Source organism: Chinchilla lanigera, unplaced genomic scaffold (assembly GCF_000276665.1).
Source record: "Chinchilla lanigera isolate Chin_1 unplaced genomic scaffold, ChiLan1.0 scaffold00079, whole genome shotgun sequence".
In the NCBI taxonomy this organism is placed as follows: Eukaryota; Metazoa; Chordata; class Mammalia; order Rodentia; family Chinchillidae; genus Chinchilla; species Chinchilla lanigera.
The window spans coordinates 4,297,313-4,315,298 of NW_004955480.1; the positions used below are offsets into that span (position 1 = coordinate 4,297,313).

Below are 17,986 nucleotides of genomic sequence, written 5' to 3' on the forward strand. Positions count from 1 at the left end.
ATCAAATGCCAAGTAAGGAAAGGCACCTTGTCAAGATTAAATGTTAAGCCATAAAGCTATAAACAGAGAGATCAAAATACGTACATCCTTATTAACTAGTACAATATAACATAATTTTAGGCTCCTTACTCCCTTGGAAAATTCTGTGAGCCAAACAAGTACATAAAAATTCTGAATATATTTTGTAGCTGCCCATTTTCCTGTTTTTTAACTTGTCTTACATTAAATAGAAAACACTCATCGTTTTATGGGTTCTGTTTCTTTTTCTTAATTCTCAAATATTTCAAGTATCTTTCTTTCTTCAAAAGGCTTAAAGTTAAAATCATAACAAAATACACAGGGAAAACCCTTGCTCCACTATGAGACATGTCAAAAAAGGAAAAATGTCAAACAGAATATAATTTGCTGATGAGGGATTCTGCAAGGGATTACATCACCTGAAAACTACTGGAGAAATTGATCCAAATACTTCTAAAATAAGCATCAAATATTTTTGTATCTTAGAGACAGTGTTTGAGCTGCTTCCTACATTTTCCCTTCTTCAAATTAGTTGTTTGAATTCCAGGTAACTGTCATTCCATTTAAATGCATTTTTATGGTACAAAGAAAACAATTTCCTAAGCTGCTATATGTTGTTTATATATACACCACTAGCAAAGCAGGACTTTAAAAATAGTGCTCATTGAATACTAGCCTTGAAGTTAGTTATTTCAAATTCCTCAATCACATAACTAAAATAGGAAATGGAATACTATTAAAACCAACTCTACGGCCATTCTTAGAAACACTAAGCAAATATTTAAATATGTTTCAACTCATATATGTATGTGTAATTTTTATAGCAGCCTACATACTATTTCCTTTGTAAAAATAGCCCCTAGAGAATATTTGTTAAAAGACGTTTCTTTATTTGATTTTTTAAAACATACTTAATTGGGCCAATTAAGCAGAAAAAGAATATGACTGCCAGCGACTCTGACTACCTTGAGGAGCAGAATCAGGGAAGTCAGACTCTAGACTACAGACAAGATGTGACGGATCAGAGGGGAAAGTTCTCCCGAGGGTGAAATAAGGTATCATAAGGACTGGGCACAGATCTTGGCTTTGACTGCGGTATGTGCGGGAGGACTGTTCTCCTACTTCTGGAGATGATAACAATACTAAACTGTAGGCTACAAAGCCTCAGCTACAAAGTCAAGTTTGGAAAAAAGCAATATGCATACTTTCTCTTTAGATATGACAACATGGGATGCGCCCCTCCCCCCCCGACCATCCAGGTGGGTCTGCTCTGAACCATTTACTCTATAGCCCAGCATTTTTTCACAACACACATGAATATCAATAATCATTGCTATTTGTTTTTCCAACACTTTGTAGCTTATCTCCCATCTGCGCAAAAGCATTCATACGGCTGAAATTTAATTTCAAAAGCTTTCAAAATGTGTTTTCACCATTGTACATTAGGTCAGCGAATAAGCATTCCAAGAAGGAAAAACAGATTCTACCTAATGTTCACATTGTGCTCCATTAAAGAACTACTTCCTTTAATCGCCTAAGATGTATTTGATATGAAAACCTTACAGTCATTCATACTGCAGAGTTTGGAATTTTGGCTTTAAAAGAAATATTTAAGAGGGAATTTACAGCACTTGTTAAATACCTTATAATAATATTTTCAGACGAATAAACACTACTACTCGAGTACAGGAATAATACCAAAAGAACTGCCACCGGGATCCTCAACTTTACAAGCACACATTGCCAACTTCCTCTTAAGAGGAAGCACGGTAGCAATTTTGCTCTTTAGAATTTAATCACAAGTTTCCAACAGATAAATCTCACCATCATCACATCACCAAAAACAATTATACAATTACAATAACATGCATAAGCCACTAAATGCTAGCCAAATAAGGCCATGAAAGCCAATGGAAAAGTAATCAGAAATAACTTCTAGAAAATACAAAGGCGAGCTTTGAATCCATTAATCTATTAGTGAAAGATTCCAGGAAAGCACTAGGAAACAGATCCAAAATACATTTAAGAAAACACAAGGTACTACTCAAAGCAACAGTAACTATTTCTGTCTACTTACAGCCTGTATAGCTTCGAAGTCCCAAGAAACAGCAACTCAGGAAACAGCTGAAGGTGATTTCTGTTTAAACGCCTTTTAAGAAAACAAAAACAAAGCTTATGTTACATAGAAAATATCCAACAATGAGACCGCAATTTGGTAGTTGCACGCCTCATCTTGTACTTCAAGGAAGAATGAAATGACATTCAAAAGAATTCAAGCATTGCAAATTAAAAGTTGGTTACACCTTTAGTTACATGATTCTTTAAAGAAATTTCCCATTATGCTTACTCAGATGATGATTACTGAGGCCTAAACTCTAAACTCAAATCCCCTGCAATCAGAGCATACACAATGCTAAAGGAGTTCATGACAGACTCACACACTACAGTAAATGATGTCTTAAAATTATTCATACACTATTCCAAATGACCTAAATTTTCAGCCAAGGCACTGTGGAGAGATGGGGCTTTCAATTTTGTTACCAATTTATTTAGTAGGAAAAAAAAAGTGTGGAAAAGACAGAATCATTTGTGCCCATAGGCAAAATCAGCAAAAAACCCAGCGAGGTTCAAACATAAACCCACAACTCTCAACTCCTTACTGAATTTAAAGCTCAGAGTTAAAAATGTTAAATGTTAACTGACATTGGAATGTTCTCAAAGTTTGAGAAAATAATTTGACTGCAAGTCAGATACAATTTAAGCCCTGATGCTATCTAACTTTGGGGTGGGGGCCACCTACGCCTATAAAATAAAATGCGAAAGTTCTATCTCTGGTGTTCAAATATTCCAGTTCTATCTGGTTTAGGTGTACACTTCAACATTAAATTTTAAATAACTGTCTATCTCTGCCTTTTTTCTCAATATAAATAGAATGGAAGACTAGCTAATATAAAATACACACAAGTGATCTGCAAGGTGATTAGCTTAGGAGAGACTAAGTCAGTCCATAAACTAATGTCACACTGAAGAAATCAGAGGTACTTCTTATAGGTATCTTAAAGATACATGTTTTGGACATAGGGATCGAAGGGATATCAATCTTGACATCATTAAAGGATCATCAACTACCAGCAGAATTAGAAGGCTAATTTAGTCTCCAGAGGGCAGAAAGGAGACTAGTGATTGCAATTCCTAAGTAGTAGGTAATGAGGAAAGCCTTTGTAAGAATTAGAGATAATAAAAAATGGAAAGATTTGCTTTGGGAACTCCACTCCTAATTCCACATATAGTCAAGCAGAAACTGGACTCTTTGTCCTGCAAAGAAAATACTAAAGGGACATCTTGCATTAAATGGGAAGTTGGACAAGGCCAATATCAGAACCTCTTCAATATTCAAAGATGCCATGAAACAAGGATGGTGACCATAACTTTGATAACATGAACTCATATTGAGAAGTTTATCTATAAAAACATTCTCAGCACTTAATAAATAAATTGTATCCTAATACAAACCTATGCCAAGACAAGTGAGGATCAAAGAATAAACTTAGTGGTGAAAGGGAAGATTTACTTCCCACTTATATGAATAAAACATATGACAAGCTTAAAGTGAATCCAAAAGCTTGCATTTGGTTTCTGTTGAACATGCTTCTGAGTAAGTAGCAGCTCTGGAGTCTACCATTTCTAATTTCAACCAAATACCCCTTACTTGTGGCTTGTTATATTAATCAGTCACAATTGTAGATTAGAAATATTTACAAAAGAGGTAATGTAAACTTTTCTAAGAAAGCAACCATTCCTGGAAAATGTTTATTATTCAGAGCCAATTCTGATTTCTAAAAATGGTAGAGATGGGTTTTCTTAATCCTATTCAAGCCATCTGATTAACAAACTTTTCAGCCTCAGTAGGTCTGCCCTTTCACACCCCACATCCCTGCAGAGGCAGCTCTTGGTACAACGTAGTTTCCCTTGTTTGGCAAATACTACCTTCTTATATCCTCTGTGAAACTTCCCAATTTTGCTACATGCAGTCAATGCCTCCCTTGCTGTGTCTTCAAAGCATCTGAAAAGTAAGTCTTTCGTGCTGTAATATAGTTACTCATGTACCGGTCTCCTCAAGTGTAAAGATTATAATCTTTCCATTCCCTCCCTCCCTCCCTCTTTGGCACTTACTAAGTTTTGACCTGCATTAAAAGGCAAGGAGACTGGTCTGTTCTCATTCAACATTTTCTAATCTTCCCTGGCATTTAGTAATTTCTTAAGAAAAGCTGAATGAGAACAGATTGTTCTTCTTGCATTGTGAAGTAGCTCAGTAAAGGTCTGGCACACACATTTTATACTGGGACAACATTTCTCTGTCATACTCCTGGAGATACCTGCCTTCGGTTTGATGCCATGCTCTGACTAACCAAAGACACATCACCCAACTTGCTTGCTTGTGCCCTTGACAGCAGTTACCCCCTTTCCTCTGCATTGACCTCCATCCCCTGCCCACTCCCCACACAGTCTCAACACCTCCTAGAAGTTGAATGAAATTCAATGAGTTTTTTAAAAAATTCAGATACATACCTGACTTATAGCTGCGACTAGCTTTCTTGTTAATGGGTCTATATAAATATAACTTCAACTATCATGAGAAAGTAGATATTTCAGATTGGATGCAAGTAGTGCCTTTTTCTTAGTCACATCGTCATCATTGCCATATTCTCTGATGGTCTTAATAAACTCTACAAGTAAGAGCTAACATGCCTGACACTTACTACGTGATGGGCACTGGTTGGAGAAGTTTACATGAATTATTTGATTCGCTCTTCCCAGTATGCCCATGAGTAGGTATGATTGTGACTGCTGCTCTGAAGAGAAGCATAGAGCTCAGAGACAGAGCAAGGACTTGAACTGAGGTACTGTGAACATGGAACACATCTTCTAAATCCCTCCCTCCAAGAAACACAGCGTAAACATTCCTATACAAGAATTCAAAGTGATGCTATGCCAAACTCTCCTCTTCAACAATCTTTCCCTGAGAAAAGCAGAGTTTGATACCGTCCATTTCTTAAATATTTATAAACTTCCATTTGAAAATAAAACACCAAGTTTTATTTATTAAAAAAAAAAGGATTCTGGCTAACTATTTTAGGCACTCGTTTTAAATACCTAAATTTGCGGTACAAAGAAAAATGTATCAAAACATTTTCCTATGAATTCAAGTAGTTTACTATTCCTTCATGAAATGTATTATGAATGATCTTAATATGTCTAAATCAACGATGATACATTTCTATTTCATGCATCATGCTAAGTAATATTGCAAAAAATTGCGCAGTAACAATGATAATATACATGGAAAAGTGTAAGTTTACCTTTTTTCTAAAAAGAGCATCGATCAGTACACTTTTCTCTCCTATTCCCTTCTCTCTCCTTCAGTACTAAGGTTAAATGTACATACAAATATTAGGGTAAAAAGTAGCACTTATACAAAATATTCAATAAAGGAAACATTTAAGAGGAAATATTTTTATACCATGCCCAGAAATTAAATTCTTAAACTAAAGAGTGCTTTTAAAATATCTAAAATTACACTAAGACTATTAAAGTACAAAGCAACTACTAAAAAGGGCTTGAGAAATAGTAATCTCACTTCCATAGCACAGAAAAGTTCCTAGCAGCTGAAAGGTCACAGTGTCATAACAAGAACTCCAGTGTATATGAGTTGAAGGGATGATCCCAGGCCAGAAAAACTGCATGTGGTAAATTAAGAATCTTGTATGGGATTATTTATGGGAACCAACAGAAATGAGCTCCCTTATGCAGACCAGGTAAGTCAAATGCTCATAATTTAGAACAAGGACACTCAATTGTGTCCAAGGAGAAAGACTGGATATATATATATAAGTGCCACCTAGGTATGTGTCATCATCCCTAAACGGAATCTGACCAAGAGATCCGAGGATGGTGTGAGAATTCTCTCTATTGCACATTCATGGCTTCAGAAGGTGTGTGATATATTTCTCTGTGATATTTTCACTTAGGACAAAGATGGGAAGGGATCCCAGTAACTTTTGTCTGTTCTACCAGTGATATTTCAGCATGATTTTCAGAAGGGTGAATGAGCTTTGTGTGCTGCACAAAGCACTGGCCTCTGAAATGCTAATTCTAAAGCCTTTCAATTTGAAGGGCACCTGGGCATTATTGACAAGCTTTATTCTACATTATTATGTACCAGCTGCTTATATGACTTTTGTCCTTTGTAGAGATTATACTCTCTGCCTTTTTTCAACCTTCAAGTAATATTTGCAACCTTTTTTCTAATACACAATGAAAACAACTTTACTAAAGGCTGTGAAAAATTTATACTTTGTATTTACACTTTGTTGTAAATATAAGGCATTTTAGTAGCAGGCCTGATCTGTAATATGCAATATATTCTGGATTAAAATATCATTTCTAACCTCCTATTTCCTATTCATAAATGATTAGTTAGCGCCTTCTCCCTTCTTCTCAGATAAAATTTCCACTTGTGTTTTTATATTGGTGTTATTCTAACATTTTAGGTAAATATGTTAACATTGATCTTGTATTACGAAGTTAAATTTTCAGCAATGCTGCTAATTTAGCTTGCATTACATAAATGAGTTTGCATTTTTAGTAAGGATACCCATGAAACTTTCATCCTTTACTTCACGCTACAGAGGTCAACAATTACTAGTAAAGCTGCTGCTTCCTATTTAATCCCTTTGCTTATTGGTGTTTCTCTACATATTCGGAAGTACATGACAATTATTCTGAAAAAAAAAAAACACATGAAGGATATTATGTACTTTCTTTGCATGGTTCGTATTGGTGATACTGAATGGTAGGGAAAAATACATAACACAATAATAGTAAATATAAATCCATGTACACATTTTCGATAAAATAATTCCTAAACTCAACTTTTGAGAAATGACAGATATGTGCATAATAACAGTTCTTTAAGCAATGCATGTCAAGCATTGTTTGAAACTATATGTGCATATATTTAGTTTGGATATTATATATTGCTTGAATTGTTTGCATTGTTGGAATACATATATATATATATATATATATATATTCATCTTACATAAATCCTATACTGCCAATATGACTACATCAAATGATTATCCTGGTCTTAAATGTAAAGAAAATAGTTTTTAAAGATGAAGGAATGTGATCCAAATCTCACAAGGGTTTGAAATAAATGCATTTCTTAAGTCTGTCTTAATGTTTCTGAATTTAAAAGAGGGAAGGGGAGTTTGTAAGGCAACATTACACAACCAATTTAAGTGATGTAGATTAGCCTGTTATTCTACGAGAAATCAGGTACTGGCAGAGAACACTACGAAGTGTGCAAAACTGGGTGTCCAAACAAGGGTGTCCAACTTCTTCACACCCTGCACTCTATCACCAGAGTTTCAAGAGTAGCACGCACTGAAACTGTCCACTGTATCCTGACTGGAAGAATGCTATAAAGGGGAAAGCCAAGTATTTCTTGTAGATGTTTTCTTAAAGCAATATTCCAATTTCGATAATACTAACTCACCCTTATTGTTAACAAGCTTTCATTCTGAAAGCATTTTTACCAATATGCCAGCAGATATAATCTGCAGTGAAGAAAGAGTAAATAATTATATAAAGAAGGGCAGCGAGCACAGAGTCCAGGCAGACGTTTCCCATTCCATGCAAAGTTGGGAAATGCAGTCAACAAGGCATAACTCAAGCAGAAAGGTATCCAAAAGTAATGAAAGAGAGACTTAAATGTAAAATATTTGACATTCACTGCCTCCACACATACATTGTAGCAGTGCAAACTAAACTACTCATTTCAGGGGAGACATAAAGGACACAGCATCCAGCAAACACTGTGACAAAGGATGAGCCTAAAACAGATGTGGGAAAAATAAACAGCCTTCCTGCTCCAGAATTTATAAAATGGTCCACAAGAGGCAAATGGGCCTTCTCTCCACCATTTGACTGCAGGGCACATTAAAACAGAAGCCGCTCTCTCAGATTAACTCAATGTTCTGCTTAACTTTCAGAATTAAAGCTTTCTAGGACCATAGTGAGTAGCTTATGACTACATGAGCATAATCAATTCATAGATAACATGTCAGTTAGAGCATTTTTACCTGATGCAGCATACATACTGAGTCTTTGTTACAGAGCCCAACCAATGTGCTTCTTTACAGGGACCTCTAAGAAACTGACTGCAGTGACTTTAAACTTCGGTGTAAAGATACCAGAAAGCAATCCTTTGAGATGAGCCTACATCCTTTTCCAAGAAGATAATAGTTATGCTTTGCCCTTACAATAAGAAAAGATATGTGTTATGTGCTGCTCATAAACTTATAGGATTAGTGAAAGAGGGGTTCTCTAGCATCTTTGTGAACACAGAATAAACAGTGCTTTGCTTCAGACCTGTTCCACAATATCCTCTCCCCTTGAATTCATATATATCAACAAACACCCCAGGACATCCTACCCCTGGCTTCACACTGCCACTTGCTTATGAATGATGTGTTCACACAAAGAGGACAGGTCAGCACCGTCTTAGGAAAAGAATTTAAATGTGCCTCTTAGACATTCCTTCTTAAGAATATCATGCTTACTCACATATAGGTTCTACTGCAAAGGGATTTAGAATTCCTAAATTAAAATGAGCATCTTCTTTATATCAACTTAGTGGAAACCAAGCAATTTGAGTTAATAGTCATAATTCCCAAGGTTATCTCCATTTTTGCATTATAAAATATGTGCAGGTCAAGTTTTCCAACAAAATAAATATCTAATGACAAAACTAGTAGGAAAAATATCATTTCAAATATAAAGATGCTAAACTTTGAAGGACTTAAAAGTGGTATATTTGTCTTAATATTTAAACATTATTGGTGGGAAAAGATGGATCAGTCCACATGCTGGCCTGTATCACTTCTGCAGTCTCCTGACTGAAGGGTATAAGGTGATGGTAATGTCCGTGGAAAGCCTAATATCCAAGATTTTCCATGGTATGCTGCTGGTTCTCACCAACGTTAAGCTAGGCATGTATGCATTTCATTTCTGCAGTATTAGAGCAAATATCAAAATAATGACAGCCCTAGAAAATTTGAAAAACTTTCTCATACTATTGCATTTGTGTTCGAATGGAATTTTCAAAAGGAAAGGATGATTTTCACTACTGGATCCCTGAAGTAGCCCAGGGTCTAATAAAAGACCATAAAATAGAACTGCATAACTCTCTGGTTCGATAAGCATAACCTCTAGCTGTACAGAAACTATAAATATGCAACATAATTTTAAACCAGCATGCACAGTTTCTGTGTTCCACTGCTACTTTTCTAACTATCTGGATTTTGCCAGCTGTGAAATATCCTGAATTAATAATTGTGTTTGGATGCGGGTATGGTGGCGCATGCCTATGATGAGTCTGAGGCAAGAGGACTGCCATAAATTCAAGGTCAAGCTGCATAGTGAGTTCAAGTCCAGCCTGGAATACATAGCAAAACCCTGCCTCAAATAATAATAATAATAATAATAATAATAGTAATAACAATGATAATGATAATTCTGTATGGAGAATTTATTGCAGATTTATATACAGGTATCTTCTGTGAAGGATTTTCATCCTTCATCCATCCATCTAGTTCTTGACATTTTGACTGAAAATTCTGAGCTACATCCATTCTTTTAATTGGAAAAAGTATCTTTCTTTTGTAGCTTCTGATTTCATTTACAAAGAATAGCTTTCTCACCTGAGGGCAACACTAACTTAAAATTAGCAATGTTATGTTCTTTCTTATAGATTGAAAGTTAAATTTATTAAAAGGCTTAGAGCTTATCTTCTGTTTTCAGATTTGTCTTGTTTTTCTAGACTGCGTTGGAGCTCCATCCCCATAAAGTAAGGAAAAAAACATAACTTTGAAAATTTACAAAATGTCATTTAGGATTATCTTATTCTAAAATGAGAATAACTTACAGCTATAAATTAGACACAAATAAAAGTAACGCTTTATTTTTTTGTTCTTCATATAGGTAATGAAAAGTCTCTGCCTGTATTGATGGCATTTATAAAATGAATCTGCACTTACACATCTTTTCATAATTTAGAGTACAGTTTCAAGTTGTACATCTGAATTAAGTTTTCACAGTTCGTGGTTAAAAGTTAATTCATTCATTGACTGCTTCCTGCCTCTCACATTGCTCCTTGGTATTTCTTGAAAAAGCAATAAATGTTTCTGATGCTGATGGTAGGACTAACATATGGGTACATAACAAAAGTCAGAAAGATTTGAGTATGGAACTCACGAGGCATTTTTTTGTTACTGTTTTCAGTTTTTATGTTTTTAAAACAATGCACAGAATAAAATTTAAAATAGTTTATTTCACAGTAACTTGAATACATTTCTTAGTAAAACTGTGTTGCCATTTAATGTATTTAAAAAACAAATATTTAAAAAGTGTATCCACAATGTTCCTAAGAAATGGTTTTGAATTCCAGAGTCCCAAGGAGATGAATTGGCTGTCAGATAACAATGTACTTCCATCAGATGGACTTGGCAGTTGTAAACAAAAGGAATTTTCTCAGCTTTTCCTCACAAATATGAAATATTTGCTCTCCGCCAACAGCTGGGGTGATTTAAAGGAGTCCTGCATATATATTAGTTTTCATTCAAAATTACAAATCCTCCTCCCACTCTGAAACATCTGACTCAGTCTTAGTAGAATAGAAAATTGTTCTGAGATGAAGTGACATTCCCCAGGGAAGTGAAAGGCAAAAGCTAGTACCTACTTACAACTCTAATCAAATTTCAGATCATACAGCATCTGGTTAATAATTTTTAGGAAAAGTTAACTTATTCAAGATGAAAGTTCAGATGGCATTCTGCAGTTCCTTGAAAAATATTAACGAAGTGAGTTTTGTTCTATTGTTCCTGAAAACATTTAAAATGAAATATAAGCAAAGTAGAGGCTGCATGAAAAGGCATTTTGGCTCTTTCTATGACTTGAAACCTGTTTATAAACCAAGATGTAGATATTTCCATGTAATAACTAGAAATTATTTTTACAAAATTAATGATACAATTATTAGTTATATTATCTAGTAATTTAAAATACATCAATACTTTTCTAAATGGATAGATTAAAAATATTGTAATTTACTCCCTTGATATTAACTATGCATGAAAGCTAATGAAGGTGATCAAAGGATACACACTTTTAGAGCATATACTTAAAAATAGGTTATGAATTTATGAACTTTGTTTTGAACTCAAGCAAATGTTTATCTTGTTTTTTGTCCCCCTCCAAAATTAGCTAAAAGTAGTGATTTTAAATTAATTTTGAGTTCCACATATATATTTCCTATGTTGTAACATTTATGATGGCAAAGTTGTACGATGGAATAAAGTATACATTTCTGGTTTTATCTGAGGTGATAAAAAATGTGGGCAATATACTGCCAAACATCTCAGAAGATGACAAAACATTTTTCTAATTAGCAACAACTACACAGAATTAACTTTTGCCCTGAGGCCCAGTGAACCTGAATACGTTATGACTAAAATGACTACCTTTCATTATTTTAAATAAAAATTCTATTTTTATCTGATATGACTATTTTAAGCAGACATGGAAACTTATTAAAATCATTAAGTTACTTTTAATAGAGCTTTTATTGGCCCTTCAAAAGCAGGTCTACCAAATATGAATAATCAACAGATGAGATGAGGAATCCATATTTAAGATTACCAAGTCTGTGATTTAACCTATTTTAGATACATATTTCGACTGTTGTAGATATACATACTATGAGTATAAATTACATGCCCTCAAGTAATGTATATTAATACAAAATATTTTTTGGTCTGAAAAAATATTTTTTTAAAGTTTGAAGTCTATATTAATCTTTTGGGACAAAAAGAATGGATGTAAAATGCCTTCACCTCAATGATACAGTTCTTACTTTAATATTCTTTAAAATTTCAGCAGAAATATTTTAAAGGTACTGTTAAATAATGAAATAAAATATGAATAATAGCTTTTACCCATGTTCACCATGTTAAATGCAAAAAAATAAAATACCACCAGTAAAAATTTAAAATATTTCTTTAAATGTCATGGAAGACACACTAAACAACTTCATGGAGGTTATAAAGGCTATGAGCAACCCTCTGTTTTCCATAACAACCACTAATGCAAATAAAATTACCATCTTCTCCCTCCATAAACAAATAAAACACATCAGATGACAAAACAGGAAAAACATGTATATCCTTCACTATAAAAGCAATGGTTAGCTAGGAAATAACTAAGGACATTAAATTTTTACTTTTGTGATGTATTACATGTTAGTACTCTTTATCCCAAAAGTCTACTGTAAATTAGTCTGAAAACCACTTCATCTTCACTTTTTGCAAACTTTTTAAAGCTAAGACATGAAATTGAAGACATAGTCCTTGAAATTCCAAGTGTTGGAACAGCTACAGTTAGGTTGTTCAGGAGTGTGGAGCTGCAAATACTTACAGTCTTTCCAGTTCTTTAAGGTCCTGGAATGCTCCTCTTTCGATTGCAGTAATCCTGTTCTCCATAAGCTGACTGAAATATATAAGGTAACATGCTCCTTAATGTCACCTTCTGAGTATGTTTCAATTCAGCAACTAAAAGCATACAGCCTTCTTGCTTTTTTAAAGATACATTCTGAGATCTGGTTTGAGAGCTAATAGCAAATGAAATGATGATATGTGTGAAAGAACTCAGGGAGGAGACATGACATTCACATCATAAAATTCTCATAGAAAACACTCAAGCAGCTTCTCACAAAATTTGCTAGTCAACACTCGAACCTTAAAATACAAATGAGAAGCAAACGCTCACAATTTCAGCTTTGATAGTTGCTTTCTAGTACACAGCTTTACACCTGAACCAACAGGCAGTAATTCATCACACACATACTTCAATCCTGACTGCTAAATACACAGCAGCAATTTGGAGATTTCATAAGGGCCAAATGTGTCTTAAACATTGAACACGGAATGTACAGTGGTCAAAAGTATATGACCAATGGATGTAAATATTTACAACCCCATGAGAGGAAACAATTTAACATAACATTGACTCTCCAATAATGGTTTGCTCACAGCTAAATTAACACAATCTTTAAAATAATCATATTGCAGTTTGGGATAAGGCAAAGTAATTAAATATAAGGAACAACTCAAAACACTGCCAATGAAACTTTTCTAAATAAACATTGTTCCACTAAAAACTGCTGGTAAGTTCAATTGCTTGATTCTAATGATAGAAATCATCTCTAATTGTTCTTTGCAAAACAATTTCTGAATATTTTGATCTCAGTAATAATAAAACACAGATCCACTTAAATTTTGTCAAGTTTATCTTAAATCTGAAAAGCATCAAATGTCTCACATTATTTATTCATATTATAAAAGCAACTATTCTACATTTTTATACACAAAAGCCACTTAGTGTATCGTAAACCAAAGATTTGAGGTCACTTCAATAATATTGTTTTTATGGCACCTATCCAATCTTAAAATAAAGGCCCAGCATTCTACTACAGTTATAATACAGTGATTAAAAAAGAAGAGAAAGCAAGACCTTTACTTTGTGTTTGTTTGTTTTTTCATGCCACTGGGCAGGATTTAAAGACTGAGACCAGTAACAGTTCTCAATGTGTAACCTTGAAAACAAAGTTTTCCAAATTACAGAGGAAGAACACACTTACAGAACTCTGAGGTGTCTAAGGCCAGCAAAATCAGTCTTCGTAATCCGGGTGATGTTATTTCCATTCAGATCACTAAGAGATAACCAGAAAATGAAAGTTTCTGTTCATTTCTATTACACTTGGTTAAACAAAGTAAAAAAAGCAGCTAGAATTAAAAAGAATAAAAATGAATTCTATTGGTGGTTTAGCAAAGTACTGGGGTTGGAGGGGGCAACCCTTGAAAGGACATTTTATTAATGACCCAAGTTCACAAAATTTGTTCTTGCTCGCATGTGAAGAGAGAACGAAGTGATTCTGTTAGGAAGCTGTGTGTAGGGGATGTATGGATGGGAGTGATTCGAATTTTTATTTTCATAAGGATGTGTGTGTTCATCTCATAAGTGTTCTGCTATTATTCTTAGGCACATCCCCAAAGAGTTCTAGTCAGGAAGTGAAATGAACAATGTTCTCATACTATTGAAAAAGAAATTTTAAAAATTCAGAACACTAGGTAGGTAGGTAGTGTGGCGGCTAGCCTCCCTGAGGCAAAGCAACACCTAAGAATGCCATTAAACTATCTGGATTTCAAAGCCTCGCATTTATGGGCATTGACTTTCCAACAATTCTATATTTGTATGAAAACTAAACTCTTCATTGGCTGCTCCGGCCCCCCGCGGAGACTGTGAAGAGGAAAATACTAGCAGGGGCTGCAGTGGAAATGCTACTCAGGCCCTGACATTTTTGTTCAGATTTCAGCACCACTTTTCCTTTACTAGTCACAACCCTCCTTTGTTGCATCTCACGTCAAGATCTAAACTTGCCCTGCTTCCAACCATTCCAAGGAAGGCCGGGCTCTGCAGAGGTTCCTGTACCCTCCTTCACGCAGATAGGCACATGGTGGTGTATGCAACTTCATGTTTGAAATCTGTTCTTCAAGTGTTTACTTAGTGGATGACAGAATTTTAGAAGCCAGCACCGAGTATACTGTTTTCTGAAAACTCGTTATATAGCCCTCATACTTTCTTTCAAAGGACTCAAAACTCAAGTGTCGTTTCCCTCCCAGTGCACGCCTTTTTGGTTGAATAAGGCGTGTTGGTGCTTGAACTTTAAGCTGCTTTAAATAACGTGAAACGACAATTGCTAAAACAAAATTCTGCATTTCTGCTCATCCTTCTCCCCGACCCACTTTTCCATACTAAGCAAGGAAAGTATCACTAAGTTATTCCTATCATTGTTGGGTCTTCTTCGGGCTATTTGCTGTAACAAGAGCCGCTATCCCCCAGCCCAGACTGATGGGGTGAATCACTTCCTGATGAGACACCCAGCCTAATAAGGCCTTAACTTGTTTTTCACTGAGGACTTGGGACAGCGGAAGGGAGCGGAATAGGGGGCCACCGGTGAGATTGGGAGTCGGTGACCCTCCCCAAAAGAACAGGCTCAATTGGGCCTTTAAGCGGAGTGTTGGGGGCAAGAGGCGGAGAAGGACGACTGGAGGTGGCGCACAAAAAGTCCCAGAGAGTCCTCTCCGCACTGCGGGGCCGCTCACCCGGCGAAAAGGCCTGGGCAGAGAGAACCGGCGCGCCGCCCCCGGAACCGCAGCGCCCGCCGAGCCCCAGCGCAGCGTGAGAGCGCAGTGCCGGGCGCTGGGAGGGCGCGGGCGGCAACTCGGGCTCACAAAGAGCGCGGCCTCCACGCTCCACTTCCCGCAACTCGGGACGCCCCCACCAGGAGCGCGTGGGCCGTCAACACCCGGGCAGCGTTTACTTCTTCATTAGCGGCTCGCAGAGGCGGGGATGGCTGCGTGCAGCGGAGCGCGGAGACGGAAGGAGCGGCGCAGCGCCACGGGCGGGGGCGCGGGGCTGGGGACTCGGCTCCGAGGGCTCCGGGTCCCAAACAGAACCGGCTCTCGGCTCCTTCTCTTCGGAGCAGCAGCACTAACTTCGCGTGAAGGATGGGACCGGGCCCCTCCGCAGGCGCCGGCGCAGAGGCGCCTCTCGACCCTTACCGCCCCGCGGTAGAGGGGTACGGGGACAGTTGTGGGGGCTGCGCACGCCACTACGCTAGCGTCCCTGCCCCATGACACCTTCCTCTCCACACTCCGGGAAAAAGTACCCTGGTCGCCCCGGGACTCCGCTCCCCTCCCTCCGTCCCCAGGAGGGCGACACAAAGCCGGGGAGCGGAAGTTTCTCTCGGCAGAGTCCCCTTGCAATCCCCTTCGCGCCAGCGCGCAGCGCAAAGGGCGGGGACTCGGCCCTGAACCCGACCTGCGCGCGTTTGCCACCGCAAGGTGACTCCGTTTACCGAGTCTGGGAAACAAAGTGGCGTCTGGCTTTCCTGGGCATCCTTGAATACGTGTCCCCAGTCTCCCATCTCCCTAGCTACACAGAACTCCGGCCCCATGCAATTCCGAGTGGCGGGACGAGACGGGGAAACGGAACCCTGCGCTCCCCCCGGCGGACCCGCCCCTTGTGGGGCAGAGGCCCCTCCCTGGACATTGCCCGCCAGTGCTTCGCCCTCCCCTCCACCGACCCAGCCGGGATGTGCGCGCAGGAGAGCCAGCCAGCGCTGCCTAGCACAGGTCCCTTGCTTAGTGCCCCCCAGGCCGAAGCGAGAAGTGCGCTACCGTGACGGGGAAGGGGAAGGGCGACAGCCCGTACTCACAGTCTCTCGGTGTTGCGGGGGATATTCCTGGGCACGCTGCGCAGTGCCAGCCCGTGACAGTCCACGGTGCTACCGGAGCAGGAGCACTGCGCCGGGCACGCCTGCGTCGCCACCTTGTTCAGGACCGCCAACACTAACCCCAGCGACAGGGACAGCGTCTGCCAGCGCACGCCGCGCATCTTCCCCCGCCGCCTCCTCGCTCCCCTGCGTTAGGGCTTCTCTTTAGCTCGCCGCTCCCAGGAAACCGCGCGGGGTCTGAGGCCCAGTGCTTGGCGCGGGGTCAGCAGCCCAGAGTGCCGCGGGGGAAGCGCGCACAAAATAATATGGAACAGTAGTAATATGCAAAGGAGTAGAGCCGCCAGAAGAACAAGCTTTTCCCCTCACTCTCTATCCTCTTCTAGCAGGGCAGGGGCTCCGTGGGCAACTTTAGAACCTGACGCTCAAACGGCCTGGCCAAGGCTGCGGGGAGATCCAGACAACAGCGGGAGATCTCGCGTCCTCCGTCTCACAGGGATCAACTTGGCTTGTCGCTAAAAGAGCCCCGGAGCCCAGCCACAGCGAAGATGCAGTTGCGGGGGTGGGGGTTACTCTGATCCCAGGCGCTCTTCTGCAAATCCGATTCCAGTGGAGAGCACCAGGCGGAAGCGGGGAGCGCGATGGTAATGGTGGTCCTGATCAAAGTGGGCTCCTTAAAGCTAGAAGGCGCGGGAGCCCCGCGGGCCCGGAGCGGAGCGCGCCAAGCCACTGGGCATGGCGCGCGGGGGCGCACGGGGCTTTCGCACAGCCCGGAGGGGCGCGGGGCGGCGCTGCGCGGCGCAGAGCTCGGCTCACTCACGCGGCCTCTACCCGGCCGGGGGCACCGCGGCAGCCGGGACCCGTCCTCGCCAAGGATGGTTTGCAAATACACATGCACTTCGCTGAGGGAAGTCTGGCCAATCCAGCCTCGCGCCGGGCGTCCTTGGAGACGCTCTGCGCCAAACCCTGCCCTGAGGTCACGCAGAAAGACAAAAGGGCAGTCCAGTCGGACCGCTGCAGCAAGGAATATCCACTAGTCAGAATCCCAGGAGGAAATCCAAGAGGCCAAGTTGAGGACGATGGCTCCTGCGAAGGCAGAGTGTGCAAGGGCTGGGGCAGGACTTGCCACCAAGCAGGCTGGGCGGAAGGAGGGGACAGGCTAAGGTGGTGTCCGAGCCCGCGTCCTGTTATGATGTCTGGAGGATGGCGAGGTGGCAGGCGGGCGGCTGGGACCCGCTACTCCAGCCGGAGCCCAATCCACAGCAGAGCGGCAGTCGCGCGTGCACGCGTGTGTCAGCCTCTGTCGTCTCCCGGATACGCTGCAGACACCTGATGGCAAAGGTGGAAGAAACAACCTCCAGCTCCGGGCAGGCGCAGCTTCCCCGCAGCCCCTTGATAGCCTCCCACAAGTGGGTCGTCCTTCTCAAAGTGCAGGAACTTTTCCCGGGTTTGGGATCCCTCTCCCACTACCACGGCAGAAGTCCGCTCGCCGACGTGGAGACGCCGCCCGGCTCCCGATCCTGCACCTGACCTGGCGGCCGCAGTCCAGGCAGC

The 17,986-nt window shown here is 39.9% G+C and overlaps 1 protein-coding gene across 4 annotated transcripts in view; it reads right to left on the reverse strand.

The window, feature by feature from the left end:
* The window catches only part of Slit2 (slit guidance ligand 2), a 331,184-nt gene extending 314,336 nt beyond the window's left edge, over positions 1 to 16,848 (reverse strand). For all 4 annotated transcript variants that reach the window (XM_005402479.2, XM_005402476.2, XM_005402478.2 and 1 more), the window contains exons 1-4: positions 16,418 to 16,848; positions 13,778 to 13,849; positions 12,556 to 12,627; positions 2,096 to 2,167 (exon numbers count right to left, since the gene is read on the reverse strand). In XM_005402479.2, the coding sequence (XP_005402536.1) occupies positions 2,096 to 2,167; positions 12,556 to 12,627; positions 13,778 to 13,849; positions 16,418 to 16,596 (395 nt within the window). In that variant the 5' untranslated portion in view covers positions 16,597 to 16,848. The remainder of the gene's footprint in view (positions 1 to 2,095; positions 2,168 to 12,555; positions 12,628 to 13,777; positions 13,850 to 16,417) is intronic.
* Positions 16,849 to 17,986: the final 1,138 nt, after the last annotated feature.